The sequence below is a fragment of the Amphibalanus amphitrite genome, unplaced genomic scaffold (genome assembly GCF_019059575.1).
Source record: "Amphibalanus amphitrite isolate SeventyFive unplaced genomic scaffold, NRLGWU_Aamphi_draft 000136F_arrow, whole genome shotgun sequence".
Lineage (NCBI taxonomy): Eukaryota > Metazoa > Arthropoda > Thecostraca > Balanomorpha > Balanidae > Amphibalanus > Amphibalanus amphitrite.
The window spans coordinates 249,730-265,875 of NW_024881631.1; the positions used below are offsets into that span (position 1 = coordinate 249,730).

General features: G+C 54.5%; 1 protein-coding gene across 1 annotated transcript; it reads left to right on the forward strand.

The window, feature by feature from the left end:
- Positions 1 to 269: 269 nt before the first annotated feature.
- LOC122382268 (recombining binding protein suppressor of hairless-like) lies at positions 270 to 14,108 on the forward strand. Its single transcript, XM_043367377.1, has 12 exons — positions 270 to 396; positions 7,178 to 7,294; positions 7,659 to 7,827; positions 8,444 to 8,491; positions 8,719 to 8,869; positions 9,405 to 9,693; positions 9,999 to 10,173; positions 10,425 to 10,562; positions 11,148 to 11,401; positions 11,711 to 11,866; positions 12,119 to 12,304; positions 12,588 to 14,108. Exons 1-12 carry the CDS (start codon positions 391 to 393, stop codon positions 12,750 to 12,752), a joined length of 1,854 nt encoding a protein of 617 aa, XP_043223312.1. The 5' UTR covers positions 270 to 390; the 3' UTR covers positions 12,753 to 14,108.
- The last annotated feature ends 2,038 nt before the right edge of the window (positions 14,109 to 16,146 follow it).

The following is a 16,146-nucleotide window of genomic DNA, read 5'->3' on the forward strand; positions in this document are numbered from 1 at the left end:
CCCAAGCGTAACTTGGCTGGGCTCGTGTCACATGCGAGCCGGGGCGGTAATAGGACTAAGGCTCCAAGAAACGCAGCACTTATCATCCTGCGTGTCGTTTTCCCTGCACCGTGACGAGGGAGGGAGGGCGTTTTGACGCTCCGTTTGACGTTTTGCGTGGCCAGTAGACGCCGCCCCCGTGTGCCCTGTGCGCGCTCCGGTGAGCCCTGCGCCTATCCCCTGCGCCTATCCCCTGCGTGCCCGTGCGGCCGCCGCGCCGGGCCGCCCGCGTCAGTCGCCCGTGGAGTTCTGTGCTGGTCGGTCGGCCCGCCGCGGAGCGCTGTGTGACTCACCGGACTCGGCGGCGGCAGCGCGCACCCGGCGTGGGAACGTTCCGAGCACCGTGGGAAAATGACGGTAGGTGGCCGGCGGGCTCAGGTGCGCGCCGTGGGAGGGGGGGCGGACGGGTGTCTCGGTCGTCCGGTACTGTCCCTGCACAGCGCTCCGGACCGGCTGTCAGTGGAGATACGCGCCTCTACCGGTGTCCGTGTACTCGCTGTGAGACTGCAGTCTGCGTGGTGACCGGTGGGAGGGGTTGTGTGTGCCAGGGTAGCTGTCGATCGCCGTCGCTGGTGGGAGGGCCGTACACCAAGGGGCGTGCCTCTGGTCACCTGGTGAGTGACCCATCAGCGTCAGCGTTTGGTATAGCTTGGCGTTTTCAGGGTTAATTGAATTCATAGTATCTCAGTTTTACCGAATTTAATTTTGATGCAAGGAGTTCTGGTTGGCTGTAACGTTTAGGTATGCAGTGTAACCATAGGCACCTGACTGCGTTACCTGCATTTGCCTCCATTTTATTTGCGCACTGACCTATCATTTATGAGAAGTCGAACATTACGTTTTCTATTCCTGACTATTAATAGTTCAAATTGCATTATCTTTACCGTTTAAATATGCTGTTTAACTGTTTAAGTAGTTAATTGCCCAATGCCCACTATGATAGCAGCAGGGGTTGAGGGATCATCATGCTGATGCTCCAGCCCGTTCTACATTGCCCGTTCTACATTCTACAATTAAAACAAATACTACTGTCGGTTATTTTTCAACACACAATTGTGAATACTGAATAGGTGCACTTTCGGTGCATACCTAAATCGTAAATGTAAACCAAGGTTCTTGAGTAACTTTTATCTAAGCAAGTTTTCTCTGTTATCTGTCGGTCGCTGCCGAGATCCAGCGTGCCGGACGTTTTTAATTTTCGCAGAGCTGCAGTGCACGATTCAACAAAGACGGTTCTCGCGGTACTCCCTGCAGGCTGGTTTTCTGATTTCTCTTTTAGGATCACTTGCAACGCTTCATTTGTGACGTTATGCTTGCAGCAGAGAGCATGCTTTGAAATGAAAAGGAAGAAAACCGATTGAGCAGCATGATAACGTGCTTCGTTTGGAAACTGTCCGGTTCAGGTTTTCAGAATTTAACACCTTCTTTAAAGGTTTATTTTGTAAGTTAACTTTGCAATAATTTTAAGCGCAAAATGTAATTAATGCGCTGGGCATTGGGTGGGCCTGGCAATTTGTTTGGAGATTCCCAAATGCAGGGGCGCGGGAACTACTTTCCGACTGGGGGGGCACACCATAATAGAGATTAACCTAGGGTACCCCCAAATCTAGTTTTCTCACCAGTTTTAGGCCACTTATTTTTCACCCCTCGGCTTTTTCAACAAAAAAGAAAACATTTGAAAAAAAGTGTGGTATTCCGTCTCAAAGCTGTGGGGGCACCGCCCCCACGGCCCCAGAGTTGGGGGGGGGGGCAAGCTGCCCCCACTGCCCCCCCCCGGCTCCCGCGCCTATGCCCAAATGTTTACCACAAATATTGAATTATTATAGAAAATAAGTCACATTCCTACCAGAGTCCCGGGGTTCCAGGACGGAGATATTCTGCACGGATGGTGAGTTATGGCGATATCCAGAGAGTCGCGCGGGCTCCCGGTCGCCCCATCCCACCCCGGTCCGATGACAGTTTCGCGGCCCCTCCGCCCACGACCCCGGCAGCCGGGCTGTGAGCCCCCCACCGACCGTTACTGGCCTTCGTGTGGCACGTGCCGTCGGACCATTCAAACGGCGCCGCCACAATACGGCAGCTGGCGCCCCGGCGTCCTCCGACCGTCCCCCTCCCCCTCCCCCACCGTGACTGGATCGGGACACGGCGCTGAACTGGGGAAGAGGGGAGGGGAGGGGTCAGTCGCCGATACGGCCGGAACAATAATCCGGGCGAGACACGAGCAGCTCCATTTCAAATGATTTTCAGCGTCAATATGGCACCAGGGGAGCCCCAAGAGGGACGATATTCGGAACCATCCTACTGCGCAGTTCTCAGGATTATTGGAATTTTTAAGTCATACCTCAACCCGGGGAGAAGTTTGAGATGACTGCCGCCTACCGAGGCTTGCATAACCCTTCAGCTAACACGCTGGCTGTTTGGAGCTCCTTGCGAATCTCGTGTGCCGGTCCTAGAACATGCATGCTAGGCCCAGCCCGATCTGCCGGAGACTGACGCCTGACTCTGCCATGGGAGTCTGCACTTTTTATTTCAAATAGATCACTGTGGCTGTTTCAAATGCCCTTCAGATCGCAATGGCTTTTTGCCATGAACATCGAGCGTGCTACAAGAAGTGCGGAAACCGCCTTCCATGTCAACCAAGCTTGATGCACGGTTACGCGGCAGCATAAACCTCTTATACGCACTATCTACGAGTATGTCAATGTAGTGCCTAAGTGCGGCACTGCGCAGCTTCACGGGGCGGCCTAATGCAATCGGCATCTCTTTTTCGCTGCACTCGCTCCTACAGTCTCTCGTTAGATTTCGTTTTTATCCCTGAGGCTCTCCGTCGACGCACATTGGTCCGTGGTGTCCAGATCTGTCGGCGACTGATGAGCTGATTAGGTGCCGGAGCCGCGCACTGCCCGTCTCTGCAGCGCCGCCCCGGCCGTTCCCACGGTGTCCGCCTTTTCCCACGCCATCCGCCGGCTCCCACGGCCGGTCTCCGCGCCGCCGCTTCCTGCCGCGCACCGACCGATTGCCGGCCTAATCAGACCATCGGCCAGCGCCGGCGACTTATGCGTGAAATGCCGCTCAGCGCTGCACTGCACGCCGTACTCTGCAAGTGCAGCCGGCACGGTATCGTATCGTACGGGGCCGTCAGAGGCCGGTGCCGCAGATCAGTCGGCGCCCGTTCAGGCACCGTCTCGGGTCGCCGAGAGTCGAGGCTGCTCGGTGCAAACAGCCCGGCGCTCACCCGTCTGTTTGGACAGGAGACTGATTATAAAAACAGCGCGCCGGCGCCGGGCGCCCGGCCGGCTCCGGTGTCCCCACGCCGCTACCGCCGGCGCCGTTCCCACGATGTCGGTTTCCGGCGGAGTCCGGTAGGTGGCGCGCCCGGCGGCGTGGGAACGGCCCGCCGTCTCCCACCAGTCGGCCGGCCGGCGCGGCGCTAATAGCCGACATCCTGCGCGCGGCGCGTGGCTCCCGCCGCGCCGCGCGGCGTGCGCCGGAAGGTGTTCGACTGGGGAAATGAGCCTGCTCAGCGCTGGACGGTACTAAGTACCGGCGGCCGGAGAGGCGCGGGCGGGCGCCCCGACCGCCAGGTGACCGGCCTGCTCCCGGCGGCGGCAGACGCCCGGCACATAATGGAGCGCCGGACGGCTATAACGCCGCCGGCGCGCCGGAAATTGAACAGCTTAATAACTACCTCCGGTCTGAATGAATAGCGCCTCATCAGGTCATCCACAGCATTCAGCAACGATGGGAAAAAGGAATGCTGTACCTGTGCTTCCTCCTCAGCAGCGCAGTTGCTTGATAGTTGTTTTGCATGGACATGGCACATTCTGGATCCACTTAATGTGACCAATGTCAACTCACAAGACATAATTGATAATTTTAATGCGATCTTATCCCGACATTTTCTCTGGGTATTTTCACACATCTAGTGTTTTGGTCTCGTCCCTCGGCACCCCTCCCGAGTCCGGGGTGCGGTCCCACCCTCGGCGGCGGGGCGGGCTCCTGCGGCGGCCCATAGCTCATACAGTCATACTCCGCCCCCGGTCCCACGGTTGGGGCGGTCAGCTGTGCGGGGCGGGCAGCCACCGCTGGGCTGGGCCCCGCCAGTGACGTGCCGCCCGCCGTCGAGACACGTGGCTCTGTGCTCGGTACAGAGGCGTCAGGAGACGAGTGTGATACCCGTCCGCGATATCGAGCCGTGCTACTGACTAGTGATACTACCCCGTGATACCGAGCAGACCGGCCGATGCCGATCCGTGATAGCTACTCGTGATATCGGTCCGTGACAGTCACACAGACGTGTGATAGGTGATACCGACCTTCGATACCGGACGGTGATACCCCCTACTGCCCCGTGATACCGGCATCTGCGGCGGTGGACCGTGCCGGTTCCCGGTCCCCGTAATACCGCGATGAGTGAAGCGTTTGGCACCATGTCCAGCCAGGATCAGGTCAGTGGTGACTGCCGACTGGTGAGGTGATGCACGGGCACTGGCAGCGCGGCCGGCCGCTACTGGCGGGATGTGGGATGTCCAACCAATGCCCATTGTCTATCGTCCACTTGGAGTGTTGTGCTGATAGAACTTTTGTGTCTGAACTCTGATATTACGAAATTTATCCTGACGACATGGCTAGTGTCCGTTCAATTCAAGCCACATCGAATGATTTTTAAAGCCTAAAAAAGCCCTTACAATCCTAATATCCGGTGCATAACTGCGTAGCCAAGAGTCTACCTTTATTTAAGACTTAGAAGGTCGTAAACTACTGTGTGCTGGCTTTTCAACATTTAAGTCTATATCATACGCAAGTTTTTAATCGTTTGTTTCACCCACACACCTGTGAATTTCGGCCCGATGTTAAACTTGTGTGAAATTTTTGGGTTATCTTTTGGCCACCGAATGGTGGGTGACCTCACCTTAACCCTGGCGGTGAAACTTTCACGTTTAACGAAACAAAGAAGACGTGAGGTGACATTTGGCAGAAAAAGGATGGCCTTGTCACTGGTGTGTCAGTTGTCACTGTGTTTGATAGCATTTCTAAAAAAAGTGGTCGGTGAACCGTGAACGGCTAAAGTACATTTATGGTCGCGCACCTACCTACCAAACAAAATATGCCTTTATGAAAAAGGCGTGTTGCCAAAAAAGGTGTTCTATTTCTCGAGTGAATAACATGCACGGTGATATCGCTTTAGAGTTTAGACCGTCTCGTCCGCTCGTCCCGTTCCCATTCTCCCGGGCTGCCGGCCGGACTTGATGCCCGTCCCCAGATGTCCAAAAGACGACGACCGCGCATGACCAGCATAGCCGTTCTACCGTATCAGTGCTAGATTACAAAGGTCGTCATGCATAACATTCGATTCGACAGGTCTTTCTGATTTTTGAGTACCTAAGTCCGTTAGTGGTTTGCACGACTCGCTAGCTAAATTTGATCAAGAGTTTTGGGCCTGGCATAACCCATAAGGTTGTCGGAGAGACGGCCCAATATCGGTGCCCATCGCCATATAGAGTAAGGGTGCATTGCACTGCCTGCGCAGTAATAACGTAGGAATGTCATGCCTATTGCCTGTTCCCCGATACCCGGTCAGCGCGGTGCCAGCGGTCCGCCATTTTCCCGGGCAGCCGGCCGGCCTGCGATTGGCCGACGCTGGCGATCTCCCGGCCCGGCGGCCGCCCTGATTGGTCTGTGGTGGTGTGACGTCACGGCGATCGTGGGAATTCCGGCGCCCATTGCCGGCGGCGGACTAAGCCAAGGCCCTATATACCAGGTAGGGTCGTCCGGCGATTCTACCTTTCCGTGACGTCAGCTCGTGACGTCATTTGGAGTCAAGTCTCGAAGCCCCGTTCAATCCCCATGTAAATGAGCGATTTTCGAAGCACTGTAGAATGAAGTCTGCACAAGATATATCAAACTTAAGTATCTTACCTAAAAGAGCAGACAATTTTCTGCAAGTTATCTATTACGTGTTTTTCGCTAAATCTTTTGCTTTTTTCACAAAAGCGTAAAATGTCCCCCCATGTCTCCGCAGCCTCCCTGCCGCCGGCCGCCGCGCGGTCGCGGTAGTGTAGTGGTTAGCGTGCCCGCGCAGTATTCCAAAGGTCCTGAGTTCGAATCTATGCGGTGCGGAACTTTAATTGCAATTCCAAGCTGAATATACGCACATCCATAATAAATTATTATTCGTATAGCTAAACTGTCACCAAGCTATCCATATAAATTGACTTCACCCAAAATATCGGCAAGATTCTATTAAAATAAAAATTCAAATATGGCGGCTTGGACTGCCGCGTGCGTTAGGCTCCGCCCATAGCTCCGCCCACATGCGTGACGTCATTCGTGTTAGTGGACACGCAGAGAGATAGGGGACGACATGGGCCTGGACTAAGCACGGTGGCTGGGCCGAGTGTGAGGGAGGCGGGATCTACAGTGGGCACTGTTTGAAAAGTCGTTTGAAGAAATGGAAATGCAATATAACCAAGACGGGCTCCTTTCCTTTCATTCCATTTTATCATGTTGTTCGAGAGTAGGACGGTCACCAACTCACCTCGACTTTGTCTCGGTCCCAAATATACCGATGTAATCGGTCGAAATGGTCGAAAAAAACGGCTTCTTAGATTTAAGCATTTTTATTGACAAAGTCTGACCGACCGCCGACCAGCGGTCAGTGCAGTCGCTGGTCAGTGGCCGCCGTTCGTCGGTTGATGCCCGCTGGCTGGTGGCCGGCCGTTGGTCGGTCGTTCATTCCGTGTTCTCACGGTGCGGCGATTCACGGGCCGCGCCGTGGGAGAGCGGCAGTGCGGAGCGTCCCGTGGAGCCGCCCCGGTCCGGCGGTTCACACGGCGGCGCCAGCAGCCAGCAGTGACCGCCGCTGACCGCAGCCGCCGGTAGCCGGCGCCGGCGGCTGTACAGAGTTCACTGTCTGCCGCCTCCCGTCTACTGACTGCCGTCTGCCGTCCACTGGCCGCCGTTCAGCGTCGACGATACACTTAAATACCGCTCAGAGTCCCCCGTTCACAGTTCATTGTCTTATATCTGCCGTCCACCGTAAATACCACTGCGACAGTATGGGCTCCATTCGACTCCGTCTGTCTCTGTTTAATCTTACGGACCCCGTGTGACAGTGTGTGTTCTACACGTGTTCCAGGGCGCCTACAGTTACCCGCAGCCGGGCGGGCGCGCAGAGGCCGCCTGGCCAGCGCCACCCGGCGCCGAGGGGCCCTACTCGCCGCCGGCGCCGCCACCGCACAACTTCTACGCGGAGGTCAGTGGTAAACTATAATCATCACATATATTCCATTGGGAGGTCGTTAGTCAATGCCTTATCATTGGGCGTTTCGTACGCGCATAATTACTCGTATGTTTGGTAGATAAAATCGACACTGTTGAGCCTTGATAGTGAACTAATTGTGAAAAGGTTAACGATATGCGGCTTAATCATGTCCAGGACGCTGACGACGCTCATGGCAAACGACAAGAATATGTTTCGTGTAGCTTTGCTTTGTGAAGCCCATGCCCATGAGCCTCATCTCGTCTATCATAGAACTGATATCGTATTCTGATGGTTCGCCGTCTATGTTGATGCTGAACCTGCTGTGCCTGACTGGACTGTCGTGCTCTTCTGGCAGGGCGAGGGCAGCCTGGCGGATCTGGCCGCTGATCTCAACCGGTCCGAATCCGGCGCATTTCCGGCCAGATATCCGGACACGACCCCCGTGGATCTGAGCTCGCCGAGAGACATGGCCTATCGACGCGATCCGTACAAAACGGAGGAGCTCAGTCTCAACATACACGACGGTGAGTGGTGTGTGCCGCTCCGGGCGATCCGAGGGAGGAGGCTCCGTCTGTCTTGGGCGAGGCACGACGCCATGGTCTCTCCGCCGCTATCCGCCCTCTGTGTCGGTGTCTGTGTGTCGGTAGTGTCCGATCTTTGCTCTTTATCGGTATCTGTGTTGAGTGTTCACCGTCGGTGTCTGTGTTTCGGTAGTCAGGCCTATATGTCGGCATTCGTTCCTTGTGTCGGTCTCTGCGTGGTGTCGGTAGCGTCTGGCCTTTGCTCCGTGTCGGTAGCTGTGGTGGGACGAAGCGCTGCTCGGACCGATCCCCGTCGGTCGTTCCCAGCACCTTCCGTCGACCGCCGCCGACCGCTGTGACCCGTCCGTGACCCGCGCAGGGGTCGCCGCTTCCGGTGACCCCGTCCGCACCGGTGGGAACGGCCCCGAGCCGCCGTTCCCGTCCCCTCCCTCACCACCCCTCCCCCTTCCCACTCCCCACTTCCTGACGCGACCGCCACCGTCGGGCCCTCAGCCGTCTTATTATTTAGTCCCATTACATTGAAAGCACAACCCTTTATCCGGTGCGGTGTTGCTTTAAGTGGCGGTTTTTAACATTTAGTGCCGCTGTTCTTTCGCAGGCTGGGGATCACACGACAACAAATATGACAATGCGGCATACCACAGGTGTAAGTACATCAAATAATGACATGATGTAATAATGACATAATGACAATATTATAGGCAATGACATCAAATACGCGTTAATGCATTTTACATATACGGTAGCATACGATTTGATTTAGATTCAAAACACCTATTAATTAGATTCTCGTATTAATATTGTGGTTTACGTGTATATCATGGACGGTTATTTTATTTCAATCACAACCGTGCACCCTCCGCTGTGTTGTAGACACGCCGGCCGGTACGCTGACACCTCCGGACGGCGCTGGGTACCCGGACCACCTGACGGGCCACCTCCCGCCGCCGGGCGGTCTGCTGGAGCTGCAGACCCCGCCCAGCCCGCTGCCGACGCCCAGTCCGCCCGTACCCTACCCGCTGCCGTGAGTACTATCAGACCCACCTGTACCCTGCCCTCTGCCGTGAATATAGGTTTACAGACGGCCGCCCGTATACTACCCGCTGCCGACACCCAGCCCGCCCGTACCCTACCCGCTGCCGACGCCCAGTCCGCCCGTACCCTACCCGCTGCCGTGAGTATTTACAGACCCCGCCCAGCCCGCTGCCGACGCCCAGTCCGCCCGTACCCTACCCGCTGCCGTGAATATAAAGTAAACAGCCCGCCCGTACCCTAACCGCTGCCGTGAGTACCCGGCCGCCCGTACCCTACCCTACCCTGCCCTCTGCCGTGAGTAACGGACCCGCCCGTACCTAACCCTCTGCCGTGAGTAGCTCTACTGACGATACCCTGCTAGCGATGTCCCATACATTAGCGTGAGGCATCATGAGCTTTTTCCGAGAACTTCGAGCACCATTGCTTTTCCGATATGCGATGTCATTGTGCTTGTTTATGATTTCGCCTACTCCAGTCGTTGTGGTGCCACGACATCCACCGTCCCTCTGTTGCCGTGTCCGCAGTGTGAAGGAGCAGCGGCTGACGCGGGAGGCCATGCGCCACTACCTGGAGGGCGGCCACAGTGACCAGGTGGTGGTCATCCTGCACGCCAAGGTTGCTCAGAAGTCGTACGGTAACGAGAAGCGCTTCTTCTGCCCGCCGCCGTGCGTCTACCTGTACGGGGACGGCTGGCGGAGGCGGCGGGAGCAGATGCTGGCCGGGGGAGAGTCCGAGCAGGGCGCCCAGCTGTGCGCCTTCATCGGTATCGGCAGCGCCGAGCAGGAGATGCAGCAGCTCGACCTCAACGGGAAGGTGAGGAGTGGACCTCAGATTTCGCCGGAATGGGAAATGTATGAGAACCTCGGCTCTCAGACAATCGGGAAGGCATAGCTATGTATCCTCGAATCTCGAAACGGTCGGATAGGTGGGTTTCCCGGCCCTCGGCTGGTTAAAGGACGTGTCTCTTGACCACGGTGGCGTCAATACGACTGTTGTTAAACCACCTACATATACCTTCTTGTATTTGAGGAAACACGTTGTCCATGTTAAACTTGTAGGTAACTCAAATATATTGTCACTAATCCATGCGATGACAACGGCGTTGTTTTGCTTTTCAGCATTTTTGCGCGGCAAAGACGCTGTTCATTTCCGACTCAGACAAGCGGAAACATTTTATGCTCAGTACCAAGATGTTCTATGGAAATGGCATGGACATCGGCATGTTCCACAGCAAGAAGATTAAAGTTATATCGAAACCCAGCAAGAAGAAACAGTCGCTGAAAAATGCAGAACGTAAGTTATTGTTTAAAAGCAAGACATTAACGTTACAATTATGAGTATTGGCTACATGAACTTGTAATTGAATAAAAGGAAATTGCACGCTCAATGGCAAATAACGTTGCTTAGTGTCGAGTTACCTATAACATGTCGCGGTAAAGCTGCCGCTATTCTGCGGCGCCAAGTGCCAAGGCTCAATGCCAGTGTGCCAACTACCGCCCGTGGGAGGCTGCACTCAGCCCTGACGGCCCTGGCCCCGTTTCCAGTGTGCATTGCGAGCGGTTCGAAGATCGCCTTGTTCAACCGGCTGCGCTCGCAGACAGTCAGCACACGGTACCTGCACGTGGAGAACGGCAACTTCCACGCCTCCTCGGCGCAGTGGGGCGCCTTCACCATACACCTGGGTGAGTATCTGCTCAGTGGAGCGATGACATTCTGCCCACCTCAGAATGTCATCATTGGGTCATTGAACTTGAAGTGCTGATACTCGTCAACCTGAGCGCTAAGATCTTTCAGCTGTCTGCCCATTTAATGAGACTTCGTTTGTTTGTTTGTTTTGTTGGGTTAGGCCCTTTCGGTCCAATGGGACCATTTCAGAACCGGGAGGATGATAGGATATAGGGGGAGACATTGGTCTGGGCAGGCACCCTAGTGAGTCACCGGGGCTGAGCCCGTCCAGAGGACAGGCCACCCAGCCCCAAGGTACTCACTGCACCCGGCTACGGGGTGCGCTCCCTCGGGAGCAGCGGTGCCGCTCCAAGGGAGCAGCCCGCATGAGATAAAGTTACCTACCCAGCCCGGAAGGGGGTTGCGGCGTGGAGGAGAAGGACTTCTGTATCCTGAGGATAGAAGCACGGAACGGTGTGAGAGACTTCGTCCGCTAGTCTCTATATATTGGTATGTGGCCACTCCCTTCACATAATGTGGCTCATCCTTCCACCTCCTAACGTGACTCCACTCGCCCTAACGTGACTCCCCTTTGTGCGCAGTGGACGAGTCGGAGTCAGAGTCGGAGGAGTTCACCGTCCGCGACGGCTACATCCACTACGGCAGCACGGTGAAGCTGGTCTGCTCGGAGACGGGCATGGCGCTGCCGCGACTCGTCATCAGGAAAGTGGACAAGCAGATGGCGCTGCTGGACGGCGACGACCCGGTCTCGCAACTGCACAAGGTGGCCTTCTACATGAAGGACACAGAGCGCATGTACCTGTGCCTCAGCCAGGAGCGCATCATTCAGTTCCAGGTGAGGGACGCGATGACGCTAACGGCCAACTGGCCTAACGTTCCACTTACGGGCTCCACGGAGCGATATGATGACGGAAGACGGGGAAGTGACGACTTTTTTCCTTCGTGAACATTTTGTCTTTGAAATAATGTATGGTCCGTAGATCGGCGCTATCATGATGCGATGACGTCGTGTTATCCATCTTATGTATGAAAATGTATAACCTGCAATACGATTGACGCGTACATACACTTTCTGAGTGCGGCCACATTACGTAAGGAGGTATGTATCCCCGCTGACCGTCGCCCCTGACTACGGTGTCCACAGGCCACGCCGTGTCCCAAGGAGCCCAACAAGCAGATGGTGAACGACGGCGCGTGCTGGACCATCATCTCGACCAGCCGGGCCGAGTACAGCTTCCACGAAGGCATGGGACCGGTGCGCGCGCCCGTCACGCCCGTGCCCAACGTCCACAGCCTGCACGTGAGTGGTCCGCCGAAGATAGTTAAATTATTGCAGACTGCCCCGTCGCCGGAGGGTAGTGCACAGAGACCATGGTCCCGACAACCTCAGGTTATTGTAGGGTATTTCACTGAGACCGTCCTGCAACCCTGGTTATTGAATTTTATTTTTGATCGCGTCATTGCCATTTTTAAATCGTAACCCTTAATGATGCATAGCGGCTGAGTGGCTAGCGATTTGGCCGACCAACCCGCGACATGTTCCTGTTTGCAGCTGAACGGCGGCGGCGAGGTGGCGATGCTGGAGTTGTCGGGGGAGAACTTTGTGCCCAGTCTGCGCGTCTGGTTCGGCGAGGTGGAGGCGGAGACCATGTTCCGCTGCGGCGAGTCGATGCTGTGTGTGGTACCCGACATCTCGGCGTTCAGAGGCAACTGGCAGTGGGTGCGGCAACCGACCAACGTGAGTGATAGCTGTGCTGAATTGTGAATGCCGTGTTGGACACTAAATATCGAATATTGAATATAATTAGTGTTGACGGCTGTGCTCTATAGTCTATACCGAATATCCATGCTCGATGTTCTAAACACTGATGTAAGTTTTCTGTTTGGCTTGAACGGAAGCCGTATATTACTACCGTTATGCCGTCCGATGCCTGGTGTCCGGTATCTGTGTGTTTGTTTGTCTCTGTGTATATGTCCATGTTTATGTACCTACCTACCTGACTCCGACCGCCGTCCCACAGGTGCCCATCTGTCTGGTGCGCACGGACGGCGTCATCTACTCCACGGGGCTGACGTTCACCTACACACCGGAGCCGGGCCCTCGGCAGCCCATGGCCGGCGTGGCCGAGCTGATGAGGCCCGCCCTGGCACCGCCCGAGCACACGACGAGCACAGCCTGTCTGTGAGAGCAGGTACCGGTGTCTGCGGGACTCACAGGGTGCCTGTGAGAGTGACTCTTTTCAGTGAGAACGACACTGCATGTCCGTAAGTCACAATCAGCTTGTGACTCGTTCGTGAGAGCCCGGAGCTGGTGGTCTGTGAGGGTCGTTGCCAGCACTGCAGTCAGACTCTCAGACAAGACTGTGATATGATCCCCGCTCTCTACTGTCGGCTTTGCTGAGATTGTCGGCGGGTGTGCCGTTCTACACTTAAGCTCAACGCGACGATCATCGAGTGGGTTGCAGCGACAGTGTTCATTGATGTCTGGTATGATACGGGTGCCGACCGGGTCGGTCTACTGCGGTCTCTCGGACCGTAACTCGCACACGGTGGCGCCTGGGAAGGCATGGGGCGTACCTGAGGATACCTGCGGCTGGGTATCTGTGTGACAGAGGGCATCAGCCGTCGGCCGTTTATGTTGGGGACTGCGCGGAGCTAGTGAATAGATCGATGGTGTCGGGTCGGTACCGGCATCGATCCCCGCCGGTCGGGAGACCGACTTCTGAGGCGTGCTCCGGTGACTAATGAGAAAAGACAGCTAAATACCAAAGTGCTGCGCGGTGCTGTCTGGTGGCGTCCCTCTTACGTACCTGCCGTATCTGTCTGTGGATGTGTTATGAACTCGCCTTCTCTCATCGGACCAATTGACCGAGCGGCCGTGCCTGATGACCGTTCAAGTTACGGCCCGGTGATTGCATGCTCGTGCCTATTGTATGGACCCATTTCCTGTGTACATAGCCTAGCCCGCGCGCGTGGGAAAGAGCAGCCGTCTGGGGTGATACGTGAGATGGAATTCACTTCACACGGCTCACCACTAGAAATGGGACGGTGCTCTCTAATCCTAAAACTGCAGTTTCATAGTGTATTACTCTTGGGTGCGTTGTTTGAATCCCTCAAAGGTTTATTTTTAGTAAGTCAAAGTGAGTGGTCATCGGTTGCTTGAATGTTGTCTGTATGTATGTAGACCTGTATGTAATGTCCGCCGGTAGACGGCTAAAAATGAAGTGTAATGGCGGACTTTGGCATAATACATATATTGTCACATCCATCTTCTCCATTGGGCTTACCTACCTACCTAGCTGGTTTTCTTGCCTCCTGAGACCGGTTGGGTCGTGAAAGTGTCTGTTGTTTACATGTGACGATACGGTATTTTTTTTTGCGTAGGTAGGTAATAATGTGTTTCTACTTGTCTGAACAGCTCACGTATATTGCAAAGTGCTCACGTAAGCAGCAGCGCATATCTTTGTCAATGTTTTTACATAGAGGATCATTGTTTGCGTCTTGTTTTCTGTATTGCATGAAATAAATGATGCTCCATGTTACACATGGTTTCAACTTAAAATTGGGTGCAGTTCAGCGGACATCGGGGGCAATATTTATCTCACCCGCCATTTGTCATGTTTGATGGTGTCGCTAGATGCCGTTGGTCTTGGCGCCTGCATGTAGGCTGCACCGCAGTGCCGCATCGCTTACAACTTCAACCGCTAGATGTCACCAGTCGTGGACGCCTGCAGTTAGGCTGTACCGCAGTGCCGAATCGCTTATAACTTCAACCGCTAGATGTCACCAGTTGTGGACGCCTGTAGTTAGGCTGTACCGCAGTGCCGCATCGATTACAGCCTCAAACGCTAGATGTCACCAGTAGTAGGCGCCTGTAGTTAGGCTGTACCGCAAAGACGCATTGCTTGTAGTTTCTGTCGCTAGATGTCACTAGTGGTAGGCGCCTGCAGCTAGGCTGTACCGCAGTACTGCATTGGTTACAATTCTTGTCACTAGATGGCAGTAGTGGTAAGCGCCTGCAGTTAGGCTGAACCGCAAAGCCTCATTGCTTGTATAGTTTCTTTCGCTAGATGACAGAAGTAGTTGACGCCTGAAGTTAGGCTGCGCCGCAGTACCGCATAAGTTGCAAATGATGCCACTAGATGGCAGTAGTGATACACGCCCTAAGTTAGGCTGCGCCGCAATGCCGATGTGGTTATAGTTTCTGTCACTAGATGGCAGTAGTGGTAAGCGCCTGTAGTTATAGTCTGTGCTGCAGGGCCATAGGTGCTTGAAGTTTTTTTTTGTTTAGCTAGACGCCACTAGTGTTGAAAGCATGCAGTTAGGCTGCTCCGCAATATCACATCGCAATTGGTTGCAATTTCTAGCGCTCGATGACGCTGATAGTCAGCGCCACCTAGACAACGAAGGCAGCGTCGAACTGTTTGAAGATAACCAAACTAGATGGCAGTAGTATGTGGAAAGGTGCCTGGTTTGTCCCGAGATGGTACCGATGCATAGGCGTCGCCAGAGATTTTCGGTTGGGGGGGGGGGGGCAAAATCAACTTTTGTGTTAAAACTTGCCTTTCCCCAGTCTTTACTCACTCGTTTTACATATCATTCGACGCGCAATGGTGCGAGGAATCCGATGGTGATAAAGGTTTCCTTCTAGCTATGACATGTAACTTTTTACAAAAAAAAATCGAAATTTTGAAATTTCATGACAAAAACGACTGGTAGAATTATAGTATATAGTGGCTGTGATTGCCGACGCACTGCAGAGGGCCCCTGTGCAGACGCTCGACGCTCATGATCATTACCCAGAAAAGGTGAAAAACGCTCCATTTAATCGGATCACCCAGCTAAAACTTCCATTCACGCATGCATATTGCATGCAGAGGTTTTACGTGAAATGCATAGGACTTATCCCAGCCGCCGATCGTAGCTTAGTTGGGCATTCGGCGGAGAGTGAGTGTCAGAAGTGTGAATCGGAAGTAATTCATCTTTGCTTCAGTGAGAGGAAGTGTTTTGTTCACTCGAGTGTGAATAAAAGTTTCTCGTTTTTCGTGTGAAGGGAAGCGCTGCAAACGCGAACAAAAACTGTTAAACGGAACCAGAAATTACGCACGGCATAGCGGCAATGGATTCCTTGGAGATAGGCTTGGGACTTCCAGGCCATTTCAGGCCACTCAGGGTCAGTGCTGACTCTCAGAAGCTTAGGTGGAGACTGCTTAGGATCCCGGAGATCGGCGTGGGTCACCTCAAATATTTACGTGTACGTGGTGCTTAAGGCTTTCCGAGCCCTCAAAAGCCAGTGTGGGCGGCGGGCGCTAAGAGCTCAGGGTGAGCCTGGTGCCCTAGGATAACAGTGTGAACCCTCGGGGTCTGTGTCGAATCCCTAAGGACCCTACGTAGGGAGAGGGACATAATAAACATGTGTTGCGGACCTCAGAGGGACACTTGAGCTGTGACCCCTCAGATGCCGGCTTGGGGTTAGCAAAGTCTGTCGCCTCAAAAGTTTGGCTGAACTATCAGAGGCCAGTTAAAGTTCTCAGAAACGTTCGAAGGCTCAAAGATCCCTGCATGGGCCCTCAGAGAACA